The 22,215-nt window shown below is 37.7% G+C and overlaps 1 protein-coding gene across 4 annotated transcripts in view; it reads right to left on the reverse strand.

Moving 5' to 3' along the window:
* Nucleotides 1-4,811: 4,811 nt before the first annotated feature.
* The window catches only part of gpm6ab (glycoprotein M6Ab), an 82,926-nt gene continuing 65,522 nt past the window's right edge, over nucleotides 4,812-22,215 (reverse strand). For 3 of the 4 annotated variants that reach the window (XM_079812224.1, XM_079812223.1, XM_079812222.1), the window contains exons 2-7: nucleotides 15,798-15,990; nucleotides 14,954-15,110; nucleotides 13,131-13,284; nucleotides 9,647-9,723; nucleotides 9,017-9,082; nucleotides 4,819-6,975 (exon numbers count right to left, since the gene is read on the reverse strand). In XM_079812224.1, coding sequence (XP_079668350.1) covers nucleotides 6,823-6,975; nucleotides 9,017-9,082; nucleotides 9,647-9,723; nucleotides 13,131-13,284; nucleotides 14,954-15,110; nucleotides 15,798-15,990 — 800 coding nt within the window. In that variant the 3' untranslated portion in view covers nucleotides 4,819-6,822. Of the gene's footprint in view, nucleotides 7,520-9,016; nucleotides 9,083-9,646; nucleotides 9,724-13,130; nucleotides 13,285-14,953; nucleotides 15,111-15,797; nucleotides 15,991-22,215 lie in introns of all 4 variants that reach the window. The other variant, XM_079812225.1, reaches the window with a different exon arrangement.

Raw genomic sequence — 22,215 nt, forward strand, 5'->3', positions numbered from 1 at the left:
GGAGTTGTGAATGGCAGTGAAGTGCTGCAGCTGACATTGTAAAGCTGCCTTCACATGCTATCGAAATTATCGGAAATACTAGTTTCCTAGTTAAAAAATTGGAAATGAACGCTCATCTGAGTCAAAATTTGAATCAGATGAGCTTGTAATAATGAATGCAGAAGTGGGAAGTAGGCCAAAAACGAAAATTTGATGTTTTTCTGTTTACCCCAAAGGCAACCAAGATGTAGGTGTCTTCGTTTCTTCAGTAGAACACAAATGAAGATTTTTAACTCCAACCGTTGCTGTGTGTCACTCATATAATGCTTGTCAATGGAGACTAATTCTATTAGAGTAAAAAAAAACATGGACAGACAACTTCAAATTAAACCCCGCGGCTCGTGACGACACTGATGTCTTAAGACACGAAAACGATCGGTTTCTGAGAGAAACCGAACAGTATTTATGCAAATGTTTCACCTCATATCAGGCGAACGCTTTAGCTCTCCAGACTGCCATCACTTCCCGTAGGTGAGGTCAAAATAGCGGCCAGGTCATAGATATGTATACGTAGATTCCTCATTCGAGCAATCCACGCCATGATCCACGCAGGCACTAATGAGGTATCTATGTATATATCTGTGACTCGGCTGCTATTTTGACCTCACCTTTTTTTTACTCTAATAGAATTCGTCTCCATTGACAAGCATTATATGAGTGACACACAGCAACGGTTGGAGTTAAAAATCTTCATTTGTGTTCTACTGAAGAAACGAAGACACCTACATCTTGGATGCCTTAGGGGTAAGCAGAAAAACATCAAATTTTCGTTTTTGGGTGAACTATCCCTTTAAGTTTATTGAGATTAATTTAAGTAAAGGACATTCTGTACTTCAGTAAAAGAGATCTTTTGTCTCATCTGATAGGTGAAATACATTTGCCATCAGTATTTTTTTCTCAAATTTCTCCCATTCTGTACATAGAGCACTAAAGATCCTGCTGGCTTCAGTTGCACTTACAAACTGTTTACTTTAATCTCTCTTCTTTAATGATTGAAAACTCATGTCCTTAAGTTCTTGATCTTATTGTCATAACTGCCAGAAAATCGCTGCTATAGAAGTAAAGGCTATCGTTACAAAGTGGGACACGGTGAGCCAAAGGCATTTCACGAAAGTGACATGCTCACTCATGTTCATGTCCCTTACACAAAGCAACACAGAAATCTGCTGTTGTTTTTTTCCATGTCAGATATTACATGCTGGATTCAAGAATGGCACTGCTCAGGAAACATTAGAGAACCATTGCTTTTAGGATCAGTTGATGGGAAGTCAAGCAAAGGTGGTTTGACAAGCAACTGCACATTGTTGACTTCTTTAATTTCCTAAAGTGTTCAGAGTGGTAGTATAACCTGTACGTGCTGCTACTAATAATAATCCAGCATAGCTGTTACTGGGTCAAATTGACCCGAAATGACAAATCACAGTTCAAGAGTCACAATTTGCTTTTCATGGAGTCATGGTGACAGTGAAAGCATTTTATCTTGACAAGTCTGCCGAGGGTGTCATAAAGTTTTAGGCCAAAAGGTTGATGTTAAATTGCAGAAAATATAAACCGTGTCAAAAATGACCCACAACAACGAAGTAGGTGAGGCCTATCTTTATTAAGCTGATGGAATAGTATTTTCAAGTTCCTGTACACCATCATGTTTTATGGGCCTCTTTAGACATTTATGATGGCTAACATTGCTCAGTGGGCTCAGTGTTCCTGATATCCATGCATGTTTGTATATGCTAATGAATCTGCCATGTGTCCAAGGTAAGCACACAGGAATGGAGAGAGTGAGAGCAAATGTGTGAATCTGCTGCGGTAGGCAGTGTTCTAGACCTTTTTCCTTATTAGATTGGTGCAAAATTAGATTTCATATACCTTTTAAATTGGGCATTAGGGAGTTTGGGAACTGGGTTATGTAAGACCCTGCAGTTTAGACGCAAAAGCCGTCATTACTTTTGCTTTCTATTCCAGTTGAAAGTCAATTGTTATGCATTACAGGTTGTATTAGTAATGGGAGGGGGCAGGGCAATTTCTGAGACATTCAGTTTGTGTTTTCTGGCTTATGTGTAATGCTTTATGGCCAAGTACAAATTGTGCAGATGCCATTGACAGAATGCAGCATTTTCAGGACAGTACAAAGGTAAATACACATTTAAAATGGTAAAAAATGGCAACGCTTTGTATTCTTGGTGAGAACATTATTGTAAATGTACATTTGATCTGAGACCTAAAAAGCAGGTATGCAAAGTCTTGGTCATTTAATGCAAAAAACATATCTTTGCTTTGTTTGAGGCAATGTGCATGCCAACTTTCGGACCCACTTTATATTAGGTGGCCTTAAAGGTCCCGTTTTTCGTGTTTTTTTTAAGCTTTGATTGTGTTTACAGTGTGCAATATGCAATGTGTTCATGTTTCATGTGTAAAAAAACACAGTATTTTTCACACAATTTACTTATCTATATACTGCTGTTTTCACTGTCCTCAAAACGACCTGAGAATTTCCTCGTTCTATGAAGTCCCTCCTTTAGAAATACGTAACGAGTTCTGATTGTGCCAGCGGTTCCCGTGTTGTGATTCGACAGCAGCTTAGCACACGTTGCCCGGAAAGGTCACGCCTCTTACCATAACGGGGAGATGAACGCGCTTAAACTACAGCCCCTGAAGGCCAAACAAAGGTGATTTGACTCCGGGATGAAAATAACAGCGTCTGAACGACATGGCGACAAACGCAACCGAACCGAACCGAACGCAACACTTCCTCTTCTCCACGAGGGAGCAACAAGACCACGCCCCCTTTTTCGCGTATTCTTGTGGGCGGAGGTTAGTCGACAAACTGTTCTACTGACGTAATTAAAGCAGGATGTACAGGGATGTAGTCCAAACCGGCCGTTCGCTGTAGGCTTTGAAAGGGAACTTCTGTCAAATAAAATATCTCGCTTGGCATTGAACTTTGAGCTTTATAATTTTACAGGTATTATTTATGCTCTAACAGCAACATTACAAACTAACTAAAGTTTGAAAAATGGGATCACGAAGAACAGGACCTTTAACTACTATGTACTAACATTTTAATTAATCATTTGATACAATGCACTTATTGTGTACATACATGTTTTTACATTGTACTTAAATTTTTTAAAAATACCTGCATGTAATTACATCTGTAATTAAATTCTGTAGTTACATTTGTAATTACACAGTTGACGCTTCCCTTAAACCTAACCCTACCCTTAAACTTACCCATACCACCACACCTGTCCCTAACTCTACCCATATCCCACCTCAATACCAGCAAAGGTGTTTTGCAATACAATTTGAACACAGTAAGTACATTGTACTTATTTTTTTATGTAAGTACATAGTAGTTAAGGCCACCTAATATAAAGTGGGGCCCAACTTTCTATTTCATTCATACCGCTGTAATTTAAACAACACAATATATTTCACAACTATTTTTTAAACGCTAAAGAAACATATTTTGCAATTAGATTTTTGTATGTTGATTTTCTGTGTATGTCAGACATGAAGAGAGAAATAAAATGTTATCTACTGCAGACCACAGGTCACAAGAATTTATTTTGTTTTAGAACTTTACTGCCAGCTACTGGCAAGCAATTGCATTGCAGTCTTTTTACAAATAGACGTGAACAACCGTTGTGTCGAAAGATTATCGAGTAAGAATGTCATCTCTTTTTCCCCTCGTTATTGATTTATAAAGATATCAATAGTAAGAAGAAAGCTCAGACAAATGTCCCATATCATAGCTTAAACGGAGAAGTAAAAAAACATGCTATTTTCCCTATTACAATCACAATGACTAGTGTTTTGCTGTTGCATATATATTAAGTTTGCAGTAAAATCTGTATTATCCATGTATAATTTTTATTTTGCGTTCACATAGATCCGGATGCCACAGAGCAAGGAACTGTCAGTCCCACCTTAACATGCATGCACTGTCCTTGCACCCATGAGGTAATATTCATAATAATAGTTAATAAATGATCATAGTGTAATCCGGACGTATACAAATAAGTGTATTTAATTAATAATAGCATAATAAAGCCAAACATGTGTCAAATATTGGGCATAAGGAAATTTGGTTACACTTAATTATTACAGTGTAATTAGCCTATATATTTAAAGGGATAGTTCACCTAAAAATAACATTTTACTCACCCTCAAGTTGTTCCAAACCTGTATGAATTTCTTTCTTCTGCTGAACACAAAGGACGATATTTGGAAGAATGTTTGTAACCAAGCAGATCTCGGTAGTGGGGAAACCATAGGGGGGATATGGTAGTCAATGGCTGCTGAGATCTGCTTGGTTACAAACATTCTTCCAAATATCTCCCTTTGTGTTCAGCAGAAGAAAGAAATTCATACAGACTTTACAATTAAGGCACTATTTATTGCTTTGAAACAATCACTGAATATTACATTTAACGAATTGCATATACTTTACAAAATAAGCCTAAATGATTTGTGGAATATAAACATCTTCTCAAGGTTTAGCTCATTCATGATTACTATAATCTTAGTCATAATGTACTAATGTTTCAAAATGAATGACTAACAATTTAGGTTGGGTTAAAATTCACTTGTCAAGCTTGTTCTCAGACTTTGTTCCCCGTGCACATACTATCGGTCAGCATTTCCTTGAGTTGTTTTTAGATAAATATATTTATATCTATGAACTATGCAAGATTAACAGGCTTTATAAAAGGTCACTGAAAAGGCCACTTGCATGACCTCAAAATATGCAAACACACACAATAAACATGAACAATTAAAACAAGTACACAAGTGTCTTTATTTACGCAAGCAAGTTTGTTTCTACAGTTCGAAAAAGAAAAAAGCCACTGTCAAGCTGTTGGCACATTTATGTACAAAACCAGTTAATTTTACTGCCTGCTACAAAGCATTCTCAGTGAAAGTACAAAAACTAGTACAGTATGTGGATAAAGCTGAAAGCAATGTCAGGGTAATACTGGATACGCAACATCATAACAAGTATAGGTTTAAGACATGGTTTGGAAAATCATCACAAACTAGAAAGGACAAAACTCAAACACTACAACCTAATAAGATATATAGCTTAATATCGTTAGCGTAGCAACTGTAATACTGCACATTTAGAAAAAAATATATATAGTTGACCCCAGCAAGACAGTCATAAGTGTAAAAATCAAAATAAAGGATTTTTTTTTCCTTTTTGAGTTAATTAAAACTATTACCATTAGATGCATAACCATGCCACAAATAACAACTAGATTTACGTTTTTTACCTAATACAAGTTTCTTTTGTGGTTTTAAAAAAAGCTGCATGACTAGTAAGAGTGCAGGGACTCAGCGCTGATTCCAAATGCACTTACACCAAAAAACTCACAATGGTCCATAAGTGCACAAAAACTAGCTTTTTTTGTTTGTTTTCTTTTTTGAGACACTGACAAAAGTACTTTACTGCAAAAGTAGGGCAACTGAAGTTGGCAAGAGCGAGCCAAAACACTGTGTTTGGCGTAATACATGCCTGTACATCCACATCTTTCTTGTTCTTATTCGAAATGTTTGAATGTTACTTGTTTATTCAGTGTTTGGCAGAGTCATTGCAATCAACTTTTCCATTTAGATTTATACTTCTCCGATATGAACGACGATCTCAAGAATATCACCTACTGTAACACTGACTGGCGAGATGTGTTTTAGAAATCGACATGAAATATGTATACACTGAAAGAGATATATACAGTTCAGAGGAATGACCAAAAAAACTGTTTTTGTTTGATTACTTGCATTTAAAAAGTTAAAGCTAAAACTAAGCAATAAAACACCTGAAAATGTTATTCGCATGTGAGAGTATGGCTTGCAATGAATGAGAGAAAACAAATATCCATAGAGTCTCCCAAGGCAAATCCTGCATGACCGCTCTAGCTGATTTGAGACGTTCTTTCACGGTCCTTCTTTCCCAATCAGCAGCCATCTTAATCAAAGCTTAACAAACAGCTACTAAGCACCAGTGTAACACCTTCCATTAATACTGCGCACAGCTAGCATATACAGTTAGGCCAAGCTACAATATAGCAGTAAAAGTCACTTTAAGGTACTTTTTGAAATCCCTGGCACTCCAAAACTGAATTTGTTGGAAAAAGAATCTGTACATTTTTTTGTGCTGTTGCTGCTGTAAGTGTGGCAGCTTGAGCGATTTAACCTGTAAATCATAAGTTACAAGTTGGTCACATTTTGGTTTTTAAAAAGTCTAAAGAAGAAGAAAAAAAAAACGGTGAATCTAAATCATGACTAGCCATTTATAGGGTGAGCTAAAAGAACGTAAATCATCGATGTGTAATACAAAAATGTGAAAAGTGTGCTTGTAATCCCTTTGGCTAAACCCAAAACCCCTAACAAGACCCAATGAGACTTAAAAGTATGCGGTACAAAAGAGAAGTCACTCGGCTTGGTGTGTTTATCAGGATGTGCTCTCAAACGTGTCAACAGAAAAGGGAGGTAGAGGATAAATGAAAGGACAAAAGAAACTAAATCTAAATCCTGGGTAGTCAGAGACGTTGCCATTGAGACGATAAGCACGCCCCTAGACCAACATTCTGGGTCACACCCGTACGTAGCAAGTGTTACAGTAATTTGCCCTCCCCAATCCCATCCCACTCCTCTCCCCTGGAAACCATGGAAATTAGACTAAGTTAAGTTTAGTTTATATATGTCTTCAGGGAGGGGAAGGGCATGCTTGTGTATGTGTGTGTGTATACATATTTATATGTGGGCACATGACCGCATGCTTTATGTGTATGCGTTCAGACGCTCTTTAGAGCGAGTAGAGTGGATATCATGAAGCTCCTGCTCCTCCTTGGACTTGATATCCTCGTATTTCTGCATCCGGCAGGCGTCCTTCACGTAAGCCCAGTTAGCCGACAGCACCATCAGGTAGTGCACCTACAGCAACACAGTGGTTAGAGGGGAGGGTTAGTGTTAGTGCATTCTGTACCCCCAAAAAAGGTCAAAAGGATTACTCTGGAGAAGACAGGTGTGTTTAATGCCCCAGTTTAGACTGGAGATCAACCAGATCAGTTATTTCCCATGTCAGACAAAGCGGCAACCAGTTCCAGCTGAACACAAGCCAGGTTAGTTTGTTCGCTTATACATGTTATCACTTGTAACTGATGGGTTAACTTGGGGCTATGCAGCTGGTTATGGCTGGGGTTGGGGGGGGGGGGGGGGGGCGGAGGATGGGAACTGAAACAATTTTGCAAAATGGAAGGGCCTGGGTGTCATTTTAATCAAGCCAATTAAGGGACGTCATTAGGAAAGTCGCTGCCGTGGGCGATGGTGGTGGGGCCCTTGGTGGACAGAGAGTGTGTCGGGAAGTGGGAAGGGACACCTCAGACCGGAGCTGGCATCAGAAACGCGTGCAGTACCTTCCCGTGTTCTTAGATGTCAGAATGACATTGTTATGGATGAGGACAGACACTGCCACCACCTATGACAGTAGCCAGATCATTGAAAAAGAGAAAGGAAGAAGGTTACTTACTGCCTCCTAACAACCCAATTCCTAACTAACTCCCTTTCACCCTCATGTCGTTCCAAACCTGTATGATATTCTTTCTTTTATGGAAAAGAAGAGATGTTTAATTTATACAGATACACAGGGAAAGTGAATGGTGAGCAAGAGTTGTCAAGTTCCAAATGCATCATAAAAATCCATCTTCTGAAGCCATACAACATTGACTGATCATCTAGCCCTCAAATCTTGTTCACATTCCTGTATATTCGAATATGCACATCCATGTTGGAAAACGTCATTGGTTCTTGTGTGACCAATTTTGAATATGTTTTTGTCCATTTCCGAGCCTTCCCCTTTCATTGTATGGATTAAAAGAGCTGCCAAACATCTGACATGACAAACAGAATAAATTATGCCAGAATTTTCATTTTTAGGTGAACTATACCTTTAAATTTGGATGGTTCTGAAAATTGTGGTATATTTAATGCATTTTCAGAACAAAAATGTCTGCTGCAGTTCCCTTGTACTGCCACAAAAGGGAAAATGAGACACTTTTATTAATTTTGCTGAAGTTCCTCTATACACCAATGGGTGGCAACATTGTTGCACCAATCAGCAAACTGCAAGTATGCAGCAATAGTCTCTGAAAGGTATGATGTAATTATATAATCAAAGGAGCACAAATTATGATCCAATTCTGTAGACTCTTTGTTTCTAAGTACTTAATGTCCAAGCTGTTTTCTCATTTGCAAACCGCATGGAATGCAATTAACTCCTATAAATGAGGCCAGACTGTTGCCTTTCCAGAAAACAAATGCATTGTGCTTTTCAGAAACACACACACACACACACACACACACACACTTATGCAGAAGGCAAAAGCACAATACTTTGCAAAATACTAAGGTAGACACAATGTATTGACTGTCTACATCCAATTAATTTGATGCTATTCTATTTACCTTGTACATAAGCCCTTATATTAACCAATGGAAATGGCTTTCTAAGGTTCAAACCAATGTGCAGAAAATGGTGTCTCACAATCACTTATAGCTGATCCAAACAAGCTTCTCTCCTTCCTTCCCTCTCCTCTTCTGTTTCCATGGCAACAACACCTCCTGCATTTTCGATGATGAGCGTTCCTCTCCCTCTCTCTCTCTCTTTATCCTTCTCTCTTTGCTCACTCACTATTTTACAAGAGGCCTTGGGTGTATATTGCATTTTAGACTGGCTCACACGTTCATTCCTGATTCTAAACAAGTGCCTGATTTCTATAACATACTTGCTTAGATTTCATATTACTCTTCTCGCAGGTGTCACTGGAGTCAACAAATTAATGAAACTCATAAATCTATATTCCATTTCATTGCCCTGAAAGGAAATTTAGATTCAGTGAAAGTTTATGCAATGCAGAAACGAAGCAATAAAGAGAGATATAAAGCTAGAGAGAAAGACAGCATTGGAAAAGCTCACCATGGCGATAACGGCTGCTCCAGCCCCCACAAGTGCGCAGACAAACAAGTGGAATGTCAGATCCAGCTGAAGAAAGAGACAAAAAAAGACTCTGAAGAGGAGAAAACGTGGATGGTTTTGCTTGTCTTTTTTTTGTAATTAACTGTAAAATTGTTTCTACACCAGCAAAGTGCATATACGTAAATCTAGATCTCTAAACAATTTAAAATGATAACCTCAATCTATAGGGACATCTTTATTATGCACATTCATTTTATTTTTCATTTCATTTCTCCAGAGCAACACATGTCAACAGTGACCTTTAAACAGATCTGATAAATGCCTGTAATCTCTAATAATATTGTGAAAACATGACATTCACTGCTATATAACTTGTGGCACAGCCCATAAAAGGAGCTGCGCAATCTTGCTAATAAATTTTAATATTATTTAACAATTATATATTTATATGGAGGAATCCCCGCTGCACTGGTGTGTCTTCAGACTAAAAAGCACAGAAAACAATTTATTCATATTCTCTGTCTCTCACTCCCCATCCTTCTTTTATACCATAGGTCACTGACTGTAATGGCGGACTGAATTCAGATAAAAATGAATGCCATCAGTCAGGATAAAGAACTGCCAACTGACCTCATTAGATTCACACATCTTGATGAAGTTCTCAGAAGCAGTGCACAGTCTTTTCTCATCACCAAAGGATACAAGTCCTGCAATTCAAACAAAGTAAATGTGTTAACGGATTATTAGGGAATTGATATGTGCTTATTAAAAATGCAATAATAGTGCATGCATAAATGACAATTAGATTTGCCAAAACTGTTTGGATAAACTGTGCTAATATGTAGAAGTCATGCTTAGGTTTTTAACTTTTCCATAATGGTTGACATTATGTAATGAACGTGTAGGTGAACATGATTTCACCAAGTACAACATGTTCCTGTATCAACATCTTTGTTGATCCTAGAACAACATTCCAATCAACCAATCAGATTTGAGGGACAAGTTTATAACTTATGTCAAGTTTAGGCTTACAAACCAGGCTTAGGTGCTTCTACATTGGTGTAATTCACCTATCATTTCCATCTGATTCAAGGGATAATTTATGGGTAGGTTTAGGATTAAGGATGGAGTTTCGGACAAAATGTTCAATCTGGAATGTTTTTCCAGGAACATGTCTTACTTGGCATAATCACGATGGCACCAATTTGGCACCAATATATAATTGATGACCAATGGGGTACACCACAGTTATATTGGTGATTTAACTAGCAAATAATTGCCTTTAATGTTGAAATACTGTTAATAAAAGGCCACAAAAAAATCACATGTACATAAGTATTCACAGCCTTTGCCATTGCCATCCTGTTTCCACTGATCATCCTTGAGATGTTTCTACAACTTGATTGGAGACCACCTGTAGTAAATTCAGTTGATTGGACATGACTTGTCTATTGAGAATGAGGAGATGTCGTCACGACACAGCGCCCCGCCCCCAAATATCATGGCATCCTCCCCCTTCCGCCATTTTGGGAGGATACCCGCCAGGTAGAGGATTCGGACAGAGACTGGAGAAGAGATTTTCTGATGATTACTATGTACATAGTTTTCCAAACTCAACTGAACATGAAGTTTTAATCCACCCAAGCCGATCTGAGAAAGCAGCGGCTGGTAAACGTACGCCATTATTTCACCACAGGGTGTCAGTCATTGTCTAAACTAGTGACCGCAATGCTGAAGTGTGAGACACTTGATGAAGACGAACCTTTATTTATTTGTATTAAACATGTTGATCACTATTCTGTCATTTTTCATTGTCAGTCATTTTACTGTATGTTATAAACATGTTTATGCCCAAAACGCTTAATTAATATTCAAGGTAGGCCTAGTTGACTGTCATTTTCCTCTACTGTGTGCATCACTGTTTAAGATGAATTCAATATTTAACATTGTTAACGTTACATTCATTTAAGACATGTAAGTTACCGAGCATTCATTCTACTTAAGAAGGCTGGAATAAAAGCACCAGCGCACACAAACAATCATTTACATTTTTTGTCAAATTCAGTTAGAATTGTAAACTCAACAGGTATAAAATATGATCAGTAAGAGAAAAACACTGCTAATGAGGACGAGCACTGGACTGCTGCAGAATAGTGGGGAGATATATTTATTTATTATTCAGAATGCACAGGAAATATATTTATAGAAACATTTCAGTGCAAGGTGGTAAAGGGTTCTGAGTTCTGCTGCGGCAGCTCGTATGGGTCAACGTTTTTGATATCAGCCAGCTTCTCTAAATACCTCTGCTTGGCGCTGGTAGTAAGTTTCTCCCAATAAGAGACCTCTTCTTCTCCATTTCTTCTAAGTTTTCTCGTAATTTCTCTGCTTAAACGTGCCAATTCGTCACGTGACAGCAAGCGACCATGACGTATCTCCTTATTCTCAATATAAGGTCGCACAGTTAACAGTGCATGTCAGAGCACAAACCAAGCAATGAAGTCCAAGGAATTGTCTGTAAGCTTCCGAGACAGGATTGTATCGAGGCACAAATCTGGGGAAGGGTACAGAAAAATGTCTGCAGCATTGAAGGTGCTGATGAGCACAGTGGCCTCCATCTTCCGTAAATGTAAGAAGTTTGAAACCACCAGGACTCTTCCTAGAGCTGGCCGCCTGGCAAAACTGAGAGATTGGGGTAGAAGGGCCTTAGTCAGGAAGTTGACAAATAACCCAATGGTCACTCTGACAGAGCTCCAGCAGAGAGAGGAGAGAGGAGAACCGTCCAGAAGAACAACCATCTCTGCAGCACTCCACCAATCAGGCCTGTATAGTAGAGTGGCCAGACGGAAGCCACTCCTCAAGAAAAGGCATATGAGCGCCCACCTGGAGTTTGCCAAAAGACACCTGAAGGACTCTCAGACCATGAGAAATAAAATTCTCTGGTCTGATGAAACAAAGATTGAACTCTTTGGCCTGAAGGGCAAGCGTCATGTCTAGAGTAAACCAGGCACCGCTCATTACCTGGCCAATACCATCCCAACAGTAAAGCATGGTGGTGGCAGCATCATGCTGTGGGGATGTTTTTCAGTGGCAGGAACTGGGAGACTAGTCAGGATTGAGGGAAAGATGAATGCAGCAATGTACAGAGACATCCTTGATGAAAACCTGCTCCAGAGCGCTCTGGACCTCAAACTGGGACGACCATAAGCACACAGCCAAGATAACAAAGAAGTGGCTATGGGACAACTCTGTAAATGTCCTTGAGTTGACCAGCCAGAGCGTATACTTGAACCCGATTGAACATCTCTGGAGAGATCTGAAAATGGCTGTGCACCGATGCTCCCCATCCAACCTGATGGAGCTTGAGAGGTCCTGCAAAGAAGAATGGGAGAAACTGTCCAGGTGTGCCAAACTTGTAGCATCATACTCAAAAAGACTTTAGGCTGTAATTGGTGCCAAAGGTGCTTCAACAAAGCATTGTACATGTGATTCCCCCCCCCCCCCCCCCCCAAACTTCTTTCATGTTGTCATTATGGGGTATTGTTTGTAGAATTGAGGAAAATAATGAATTGAATCTATTTTGGAATAAGGCAAATATAACAAAATGTGGAAAAGCGCTGTGAATACTTTCTGGATGCACTGTAGATGTCATAATGGTGCTTCCAGCAGTATTGGTACACAATGGATTTCTTAGTTAAAGAGTATTTAATGATATCATAATACTGTTTATATATGCATTCTGTTGTTTAGCTGTTGCAAAATTTCAGTGTTTTATAATAATTTAGTTATTTTCCAGTATTATCTGCCCATTGAAATCTGGATAATGCATGTAGCCTGTCACATTCAGAAGTTTCAGCAGTAAAACATAAATAAACTGCACACAAAACATAAATCTGATTGAGAAAGGATTCTAGGAAGTCATCTCAGATGGCTACAACCATACAGCCAGCTAGATGTGCTAGCTAACTTGTGCACATAGTAATCGAGAAGCACTTAAATGTGACTAGAAAAAAAGTATGTCTGGAGAAGTATGTACTTTACACCAGCATGTGCAGAACATAAAAAAATCCAAGCATACAACATGTCTCCTCCAATGGTGTTGAAATGTGTTACGCACCAAACTGACGCAGGTCGAAGCAAAGGTTAGGACTATACACCAGAGTGATGTTCTGACAGGTGTTCCAGATGTTGAAATACATGAAGACTGGCAGAGAGGTGAAGGCTGTAACTCCCAGCCAAGCCAACATGAAGATATAAGTAAGCATGATGAACTGTAGGAGAAAGAAAGAGATAAATGTTAAAATGAAAATTACCCCATGATTTACTCTCCCTCAAGCCATCCTAGGTGTATTGGAATTTGTTCTTTCTGATGAACACAATCAGAGCTATATTAATAAATATCCTGACACAAATATCTAGCTTCTTCCAGACCGCCTTCCATATTCAACTAGCAAGCGTAACTGGCACGACGTATCACTAGACCGCAGAGTAAGTGTTTTGAACTGCGAGAGGCGTTACACTTTAGCTAGATATTTTACCTTATAAAGTTATAAATATGGATATTTTTCTTACAAAACCCCATCGATTCACTTCAGAAGGCCTTTATTAACCCCCCGGAGCCGTGTGGAGTACGTTTGTGATGGATGGATGCACTTTTTTGAGCTTTAAACACAATGGACCCCGTCACTGCCATTATAAAGCTTGGAAGAGCCAGGATATTTATTAAAGAATTAGTTCACTTATCCTTATATGTCCTGATATTTTACTCACATCTCATTCAAGATGTTCATGAAATTTCATTCTTCAGTCGAAAATAAATTACGTTTTTTTGGGAAACATTCCAGGATTTTTCTCCCCATCACAGACTTCCATGGCAACCAAAATGTTGAAGGTCCAAATCAATGCAGTTTCAAAGCGATTCGTAGGGCTTCAGGGACTCTGCGCGATACCATAAAAAATGACAAATTAATATACTTTTTAACCTAAATTGCTCATGTTGCACTGCTCTGCGACGTGCCATGGATTGTGCAATCACGTCGGAAAGTTCACGCAAAACGTAGGCAGAAGTACCGCCTCAAGCGAATGTGCGAGGACTAATACAAACGCCCTTTACCAAAAAACACTCCATCTTCAACTTCAAATTCCTCTGACATCATTGTTTAACCTTTTTTAGCTAAAGGGCATTTGTATTAGTCTTCGCACGAGTGCTTTGTAAACATGGGAGCGGTGCTTCTGCCTACGTCTTGCATGGCCTGTATACGATGTGGTTGCGCAATCATTGGCAGCGCAAGATGAGCAATTTAGGTTAAAAAGGTTTCTTTAGGTTTCTTTTTTTTTTTTTAAATGACCGATCGTTTCGCTAGATAAGACCCTATTCCTCGTCTGGATTGCGCAGAGCCTCTGAAGCTCTTCGAAGCTATTTGAAACTGCATTGATTTGGACCTTCAACATTTGTTGGGCAGAAAAATCCTGAAATGTTTTCCTCAAAAAACTTTATTTCTTTTCGACTGAAGAAAGAAAAACATGAACATCTTGGATGAGATAGGGGTGAGTAAAATATCAGGAAATTTTCCTTTTGAAGTGAACTTATCCTTTAATATAACTCTGATTGAGTTCATCAGAAAGAAGAAAGTCATATACACCTAGGATGGCTTGAGGGTGAGTAAATTCATTTTAAAGTTAACTACTCCTTTAATAGCTTTCAAGTAAATGTCACACCATAACATATGGAATTTACTAAACATTAGTATTCTAATATCCGTAACTTCAACTTTAACTTGAAGCATGTGATTTATTTTACTGTGCAAGTTATTAATAGTATAATATTATATAATATTTAATCTGTGTTGGCCACAAGATCAATGCTTTTTGCATCATATTATTTAACACACTCATGCTCATGCATTACTGTAGTAGTATTAAATGGGTGGAAGATCTTACCCAAGCACTGACACAGCGCCCACAGGTGGTGATCTTAAAGTCCCCATAAAGGTCCCGGATAGCCCCAGTGGTGAAAAATCCCTCCACCATCAGTAGAATACCATAGACGAAAAAGGCTGCTGCCACTCCATAGATCACATACTTAATTATGTCAATCCTGAGGTATTAAAACGATAAATAATTAGTAACTTTCTTATGAAAACAGTGTCAGTGCTTATCTTGCATAGAATGTAATTCAATAAGACAATAGAGGGCTTAATGGTGGCAGAGTCCGTCTGTATTTTGTGAAGTCCTAATCTACTTTTTTTGTGTATAGATTAAATTCAATTTAAAAATACATACACGTATGTAACTGTCTGATTTACTTATTCCAAAGCCTAACTGAAAAAAAGATGAAATGGCTGAAAAAATGCCACTTCACACCATTATTCCTTCCTCCACACACTCCTTTCTCTTGTTCTCTTCGTCCATCCTGCTGTCCTTCCCACCAGTGGAGTTCCGGTGAGCAGGTGTGCTCGGATGATCTGGTGCGATTTCAGAAAGCTTAATTCTCTGAGTGGGACTGATGCCAAAACCTAACATGGTAGCTCAGAAAAATCAGTCTTGGCAAAAATGTTTGTGCGTGTGTCACTGTTCTTGAAAATATGAGTGTGGGAAAACTTGGGTTCTTGGCAATAGACAAGAAATAATGTCAGTTAGCATGATTATTGAAGTACTGGCAAAAGAAACTGAATTTAATTAATGTGCATTTGAAGCATGTTGCAACTAAAACTTGTCACAGAAATTGGGCTCAACAGGAAGCAAATGTTCTTTTTTATTACGACTTTGGTATTGTGGCACTCACATAGTGAAGATGTCCAGGGCATCAACAGGCGACCTGACAACATCAAAGTAGGTCTGCAGGATGGTGACGGTCCCAGAGAGAGCCTCATGACCACAACCACAGAAGAGAGCCACCCCAGCATACAGCAGGATGGTCGCAATCAGAGAGGCATAAGGTATCCCACTCAGGCATTTGAGGCAGCATTCAGAACACCCTGGGAACAAGAGGGAGAGTCAGTCCATAACTGCTATAAAAGCAGTAGTGTATGACAACCAATAGCAATGCTTTGCTGGCCATAGAGATGGCGATGCTGTTGATAAATATGTAGAAGTGCAATAGAAATTAAAATCAAGTAAAGGGAGTATGTCAAAAATGTACTCAATTAAGTGTTTTGTTGAGTAAAAGTATTTAAAAGTATTATTGCTTGATGCTTGATCAAAAATAACAATAAAGTGTCTACTTTAATATTTCAAATAACTTTTGTAAAAAAAACTAAGATCATTCAGTGTAACAGGATCAAGAAGCCATTCTGAAATCGCATAAAAAACAGATAATCATTTGACAGTCTGTGACATTATCAAATTGATAATATCATTGATAATTTCAGCTTTTCATGATGTGGTGATACAGCTAAGTTACAAAAAAAAGTAGATGTAAATAATTGTGATTAACTTCACTGGTCAAGCTCACTGTTTGATATAGGTAGGTAACAGTTGATGGCCTGCAATATAAGCTGTAGTAGAAGTTACATCATTCACTGTAATGCAAATTCCATTACACTGGATGACAACAGTATCACTATAAATAACAATTTTAGCATCTTATTATAATACAGATAAATGAGGAATGTTTAGCACTGGAAAAATATGCTAACCTTAATAAATATTCATATTTTAATGCATTTTGTATTATTTAATTTGTGTTATTGATTCATTTAAGATGCCCACAGTGAGAGTTGAAAGGCACTGTAAAATGCCAAAAAGCCAAAAAGTAAATGCAGACCCAGTAGCTTGGGCAGCACTCTTAAAGCCCATTCACACCAAGAACAATAACTATAAAGATAACTATAATGGTAACTATATTAGCGTCCACACCGATAAACAATAACACTGTTCACTCTAAGCTTATCAATACTTCTGAACAGAAAGTTCCCCCTCACTATGGTATGTCACAAGTTCAAAAGAGACCACTCATTCCACCCAAAATACTCATCCTGATAACATCATTTATGTTGGCAAACAAAAAGTATTCATAAATATAGCTGCAAGGAGTAACAAAGTGCAAGTCAAAAACAAAGTGACAAGCTAAGCAAGCATGGCAGGGAGCATCAGAACAGTACAATAAAATGCATATTATTTATCAACATTTGCATCTGCTGTCATTTACTCAGGAATATAAACAAATTTAATGACAGTCTAATACTAAAAACATTGCAATTATGGGAATAATGGCAATATTATCTCCCTTTTTGGTAAAATGTAATTCAGAGTAACAAACCATGGTCATTCAGCATAATAGATATATTTATGTAAAAATGAAACAATATAATTAGTCTGACCTGTAATTATTAAAACATATAAAAGAATATGTGATCATATTAAATTATATTATATTTTAAATGATTTTCACTTCCTTACAAAAACGTCTTGCTGACAAATGGGTAAAACCTATAGTAGTTTGAAGGATATTAGCAAAGTATAAAGATTTTTTTTTTTAAGAATTAAAATTAATTAGTATTTGAGGGCTGCACTGTAATCCTTTTAATTTGTCATCAAATGATTCATGTTTTAAATATGCCTAATAAGACTTTCAGATACATACATTTTTCAATTATCCTACAATTATTTAATCTCGTTAAACCCCTGTTGATAAAGCCAGTCCTTCAAGGTTATAAACAGCAAAGACTAGGCTACATCAATTCAAAGCAGCATAGTTTATGTACAACAGATGAAAATGCTAAATCAGAGTCCTGTCGGTCCATTACCTATTTCAGAGCGGTAATAGTTTCACCAGATGAAAGTGCAAAGCAAATTCTATTTGCACGCTCCAAGAGAACATCCATTCCCACACATGTCACATGGCAGGAAGTTTACTGTTCTTCTCTAACACATCATAACTGCCACAGCTGAGAGATTCATGGACACAATTCAACAGCAGGCAAACACTATTGATTGCAAAATTGCAAGTCGAGAATGGTACCAGTGTCGGCTATTCTGCAACACACCACAGCAATGATTAATGGGTCATCATAAACAAAGCCCACCAATACAAGAAAGCATAGTAGATCAGGTCTTGGAAGGATGTTCACTATCAGTATATTTTAGAGGAAAAATAAGAGTCCGTATTGTGAAGTCTAACAGGCTAAACAGGGCTCTAGACTCATTCTTCCCACTGGTCGCGCTGACCGACTTACAATTTGGTTGCACCCTTTTTTACATTCATCATAATGACCTTACATGTTGATGAATCATTCTCTTAATTTGTATATGCTGGTTTTGCATTTATGGAAAAATAAACAGTAGGCTTGCTGCGATAGTCAGTGTAGCTGGTGCAACACCGATTACCCGTCCTCACCGTCTGAATGTTTTTTTTTTTTAAATAAAATAATTTTGTTCAGAGAACAGACACTACAATTAAAAACTGAATGTGTCTACTTCATACAGCGTGAGACGAATGAGAGTCTCAACACAGACCAGCAGCAGGAGATTTAATTTATCACAAGAGCAAGGAGCTGAATGACAAGATGATGGCGGAAGATTTGGTTTCAAATCGAACTGTAAAAGCGTCTATTTAAGTGAGTTTGTCATCATACTGTTTTGTTGTTGTGTTCATTAAGAATAATAGGCCAATGAACCCACCATTCAAGCAACCCGCCAATTCTAAACCGAAAGTAAAATGTGCACGGCCGCACTATAATTGATCTTTATAATATATTGATCTATAAAGCGCAATGGGCGCATCCATGTTAGTTGTATTCCTGTCTGCCTTTGAATACTTTCGGAAAGTAGCCTAATAAAAAAATAAAAATAAACATTTCAGAGAATTGTATCTGTCAGATTTACAACACATAAATTCATCCACTTCTCCCGGAATACATGAAAGTAGGTGGCCGGTGAAGTGGGAGAAGAAAAGAGACTTTATAGTTACTACACAATTTGTATCTGATATGATAAAAACACCTCATCAATTTATATTTGAATGGATTGTTATTACCACTTCCATAGACATCAGTACTTTACAAACTATGCATGTATTGTTTTGCTAGTACTTATGTGTATTTAAATGTCTGAAACATAAAATAAACCTTGTGTGGTTGAAAACACTGAATAGTTAGTATATATGACAAGCGTTGAGTGCGTCTTTCTCTGGCCCAGCGCCAGCCAAAGCAAAAAAAGCACATTCGAATAATGTGATGCACTGAACGTTCAAATCACACCAGTGTGATTGTACACGTCAAAGGGTTAACGGAGTACATGTGCCATGCAAGTACCAAAACAACCTGAACATTATGCACTCACACCAATGCGACCGTGTGAAATTTTAACTCGCACATTATCAAAAATTATCGCATTTGTGACCATTCTGGTAGAGCCAAAGTCTAGAACCCTGCTAAATGTTTCACAGCACAAGCCTTTTAAGCCCTGAAGCAAAGACGTAATACAGAAGACACAGATGAAGCTGAATGCTCATGGTTTTGAGCTTACATCCCATCTTCTCACTGAGCGCCTTGTAGCTAGGTTGTTATTGGTGCAATGGCATTGTATCTGCATTCTCCTCACTCCCTGTAGCTGTGCCCAAAAACCTGCCATTTACAGGAGTGTGGAGAATGTGTTTTTGCAGCAGTGACCCAGCCGTTACAGGGGAAACAGACTTACACCTCCATTACACCTTGAGAAGAGCCTGCAGCTCTGAACACAGTATAATTGCTCTGAAGAGCAGTCAAGCGTTACTGTGTCAAAACACGCATTATGTCATCCCGGCAATTTTTTAGAGTAATGCACAGATTAAGAAAACATAACAATGTTTATTTATTAATGATGCCATGCATTAGTACACTATACTGGAATTTAAATCAGTGCTCAAATATTTCATACGCATATTCTTCTAGTATAGTATGACTTTTTTTCTGCTCAAACATGAATTCAATCAGAACAACAGAATTAAAATAAATCAAATGTTTTAAGAAGACTAAAGTCTGTGAATGGATCAGTAATATTTTCTTTTAATCAGTAAGGATGCTTTAAACTTGCTTTAGGTTTTTTTTATATACATTTTAAATAAATGCTGTTCTTTTGAACTTATCCATCAAAGAATCCTTAAAAAAAAGTATCACAGTTTACACAAAAATATTAAACAGCACAACTGTTTTCAACATTGATAAAAAACGTTTCCAAGTAATAGGCTAATCAGCATATTAGAATGATTTCTGAAGGATCATGTGACACTGAAGTGTGAAAATTCAGCTTTGTCAACACAGGAATAAATTACTTCAAACTGTAATACTATTTCATAACATTACTGCTTTCACTGTATAGTCTTGAATATCATAAGATATTTTCAAAATCATTTAAAAAATATTACCAACCCTAAACTTTTGAAGGTAGTAAACCTGTAATTTAATACTTCTTGTGCAGGAAAACATTTGGTGTGTCCCTATATTGCAAGTTTTTAATTATTTAGACACCTTTGTGGTCTAAACCAGCAAAATAAAATACCATATATAAGAGATATACTTTTCTGGATATCCAATCAGATTGGGAAGTACAACTCTACAAACTATATTTATAATATTGTATCAGTCATGCCATCTACACAAATACTGATTCAGTTTGTCCCTTTCCTTGCTTACTACAGCAATCTACACAAAACCATCAGCATCGCTGATGCAGTACCACATTTCTTTCAGTGTAAAGTCAGCAAAAAAGTCTAAATGCCATTAAGGTCTTCATGTTTTCGCAATTGCTTGGATCCCTAATTCCAGGTGTCTGTATATATCATGCCAATATACAGCACCAAACTGACATCCCGTGGTGTGCTTAAGATGAAGTCAGTCTTGGGAGAGCTGAAAAAGATTAATGAGGGAGCCAAAGTCTTTTGTTTGATCTCAGTGGGATGAGACATGAGATCAATACTCAGACTGTCAGTGGAAAACTCAAGCCTAAACCTGGCTCATCAAGTGCATCCCTCTCATGCCATATGTACCGGTAAGAAATCTATAATATTTGCTTAGGTAAGAATATTGCTTTTTAGAGATGATAGTTCAAAAAAAGTCTAAATCCATCTCTCTGTCTTTGAATCTCCCTTTTTAAAGTCAGCATGAAATGGAAGTTGTGATAGTCGTTTCTTCCCTATTGTGATGTATATCTATGTAAAACACGAGAAAAACATGTAGGGCAGGATTGATTTTGTCCATCGGGAACTGATTGGATTGTTGGATGTTTGTGATTTGCTATTGCTGTGATCTCATGTAAGTGACATGTGTCGCGCCAAAATCATATCGTCAGAGAAGAGATGTTGATGAAAGAGGGAGGGGAAGTCATTTCGATTAAAGATTACAAGAATGTATGATGTGAACGGATAATAAAAACTGCAATATTCCATAAAAAATTAAGAATTGTCCATTTTGATTTCATGGTGACTTAGTGAAATATTACAGTGCTTCAGTAAATAATACCCTCACTGTGGATGTTTGATTCTTTCACTGTTCTTTTACATTCAAAAAAGTGAAGAGTGTTTCCATCCTCTCAGAAGTCTGTACAGCTATTCTCTGCAATTAAAAGTGCACTCAGTTTTAAGAATGAAGCCGTGTGATTGTGCCTCACCATGAACCAAGGTTTGCTGCTCAGTGTGCGTTATGAAATATTAAATTGTAAAACGGTTGCGACTATAGTAAACTGGTTGGAAACATAGGTGTGTGGTTATTTTAAGCATAACTTCTCTCTATCTTTTGCCGTAGTATAAATGACTTTTACTGACTAGTAAAATAATAAAAGTAATAAAGCTATGTTCCTGATAAATCGAGTAAAATATAGAAAATATGGGTTGAGTCATTCTTTGTAACTGCTGACAGAAAAAAAAAAACTCATTACAACTATCACAAATAATAAATGAAGCTCTAAAACAGACCTGGTAATAATTGGCGCACTTTCACAGGAACACTAATGGAAGAAGACAAGTACCCTATATAGACTACATTAAGGCTGAGAGAGGTGGTGAGCATCTCTCACACAGATGAATTGCTTCCTGCTTGGTAGTATATCAGCAAATACAACTATCTGTCTCATTGTCCACTGGTCCAGAAGATCAGAATCAGAGACCATTACAATGGTAATCTCCTTTCTTTCCTCATACAGACTTTCTTATGTTTAGACCAACTGCGCATGGATTTCAAACAGCTGCCAAAGTTCAAGTGGTTCTTTGTTAGTGTATCATCATCACA

Source organism: Gobio gobio (assembly GCF_949357685.1).
Source record: "Gobio gobio genome assembly, chromosome: 3".
In the NCBI taxonomy this organism is placed as follows: domain Eukaryota; kingdom Metazoa; phylum Chordata; class Actinopteri; order Cypriniformes; family Gobionidae; genus Gobio; species Gobio gobio.